Here is a 1,792-nt window from a genome sequence, read left to right as displayed (position 1 = left end):
ACAAGACCTTGGCCGATGAAGGAGATGAACGGGTTGATGTACTGTGCGGCAGCTGCGGCAGCGGACAATGGGGAGACCACTCATCACCGGCACATCCTGCAGAGCAGTCGACAAACGAGTGGACAGTGGCAGGGTGGTAAGCTTTTTGTCAACGCACGCGTTACGTGGTACCACATATACTCACACACGTGTACATACACAACATGCAGCATACACACAATACATACACACGCAACACACACATACACGCACAATACATACACACAATACACACACCACGCCACATGCACAGCGCACCTCGCCAAAGGGGTTGAGGTGGAGGGCGAGTGGGAGGCGGCACTGCGAGAGCAGCGACGATGTCTCCGGCATGGCGTTGATCGTCGCCCGCATGAACTTCGGGTCGCAGTTGGCCCGCCGCTGCGAGTCAGACAGCGGCTGCGCACGTGGCGGCCGCGCGGGTGCTGCCGGCAGTATGTTGCGCTGCCCCAGGATGTTTGTCGGCGCGTCTGCACGCGTGGGCGCAGTCTGGTTCATGACGGGGTGCGCGCCTGTGGATGCGGACATGCGGCGGGCAGGGCCTTGTGCACCCGGGTCTGGCTGGGCCGAGAACAGCGGCGGCGGCGGCAACGACGTCTGCACGCTTGGCGGCTGGCTTGTTGGTGGCTGCTGCGTGAAGGCGGCGGCACCAGGCTGGGGCGCGGGCGCCGTTGTTGGTGGTGGCGGCGGTGGTGCTGCTGTCGTTGGTGCCGCTGTTGCTGAGTGCGACATTGGCGGCGGGTGGAAGACGGGTGGCTGTACATGCAGCGGCGGTGGCATCATGGATGCGGTTGCTGTTGCTGTTGCTGTTGTCGTCGCCGTGGGCGGTTGTGACATGGGTGGAGGTTGAGACATGGGTGGTGGCTGTGACAGCGGTGGGGGTTGAGACAGCGGTGGGGGTTGAGACAGCGGTGGGGGTTGAGACATGGTTGGAGGTTGAGACATGGTTGGAGGCTGTGACATGGTTGGAGGCTGTGACATGGTTGGAGGCTGCGACATGGTTGGAGGCTGCGACATTGGCGGAGGCTGAGACATGGGTGGGGGTTGCGACATGGATGGTGGTTGCGACATTGGCGGAGGCTGAGACATGGGTGGGGGTTGCGACATGGATGGTGGTTGCGACATTGGCGGAGGTGGCTGTGCCATTCGCGGTGGTTGCGATGCAGAAGCAAGTGTGGGAGGTGGCATGGTGGGAGGTGCGCTGTAGCCGTTGCTTCCCGCGCTTGTGCTGAACGTGGGTGGCGCTGAGAGGCCGCCATTCGTTGCCGGCGGACGCGGCTGTGATGTGCTGGTGGTGGGAGGCATCTTGTAGCTGTTGCCGCCGCTGTAGCTGTTGCCGAGAGGTGGGGGCTGGAGCGGTGGGGGAGCAAGGGTCCCAGAGAGCGGAGGCGGCTGGAGCGGTGGTGCCGCTGCTGTTGTGGTCGTCGGTTGTGACTGGGCTGGCTGAGGCGGGAATCCCGTCGGCGGTGGCGCGTGTGGTGGTGGGAATGACATGATGGATTGTGTACGTCTCCTTCACACACAAACTCTCTCTCACTTCCTTCTGCCGCGTCGCTGCGTTGGTTATGGGTTGTATGTATGTGTGTGTGTGTGTTGTCAGTGAGTGTTGTTCACGGACACGCACAAGCAACCAAGCGGCGTAGAATGTGGAATGTGAGCGTGCGTGTGCATGTGCAAGTGTGTATGTGTGTGTATGTGTGTGTGTGTGTGCAAATGCGTGAGAGAATGTGCACAATTGTGTGCGGATGTGACGCCA

The 1,792-nt window shown here is 61.4% G+C and overlaps 1 protein-coding gene across 1 annotated transcript in view; it reads right to left on the bottom strand.

Annotated features, from left to right (window-relative positions):
- PTSG_08603 (uncharacterized protein) overlaps nt 1-1,530 on the bottom strand; it is a gene marked incomplete at both ends in the record, with an annotated part of 7,433 nt that extends 5,903 nt beyond the window's left edge. The window contains 2 exons of the mRNA XM_004990336.1: nt 43-96; nt 298-1,530. Of these exons, the coding sequence (XP_004990393.1) occupies nt 43-96; nt 298-1,530 (1,287 nt within the window). The remainder of the gene's footprint in view (nt 1-42; nt 97-297) is intronic.
- Nucleotides 1,531-1,792: the final 262 nt, after the last annotated feature.

The sequence above is a fragment of the Salpingoeca rosetta genome, assembly GCF_000188695.1.
Source record: "Salpingoeca rosetta unplaced genomic scaffold supercont1.24, whole genome shotgun sequence".
Lineage (NCBI taxonomy): Eukaryota > Choanoflagellata > Craspedida > Salpingoecidae > Salpingoeca > Salpingoeca rosetta.
This window is presented reverse-complemented; position numbering and strand designations above follow the sequence as displayed.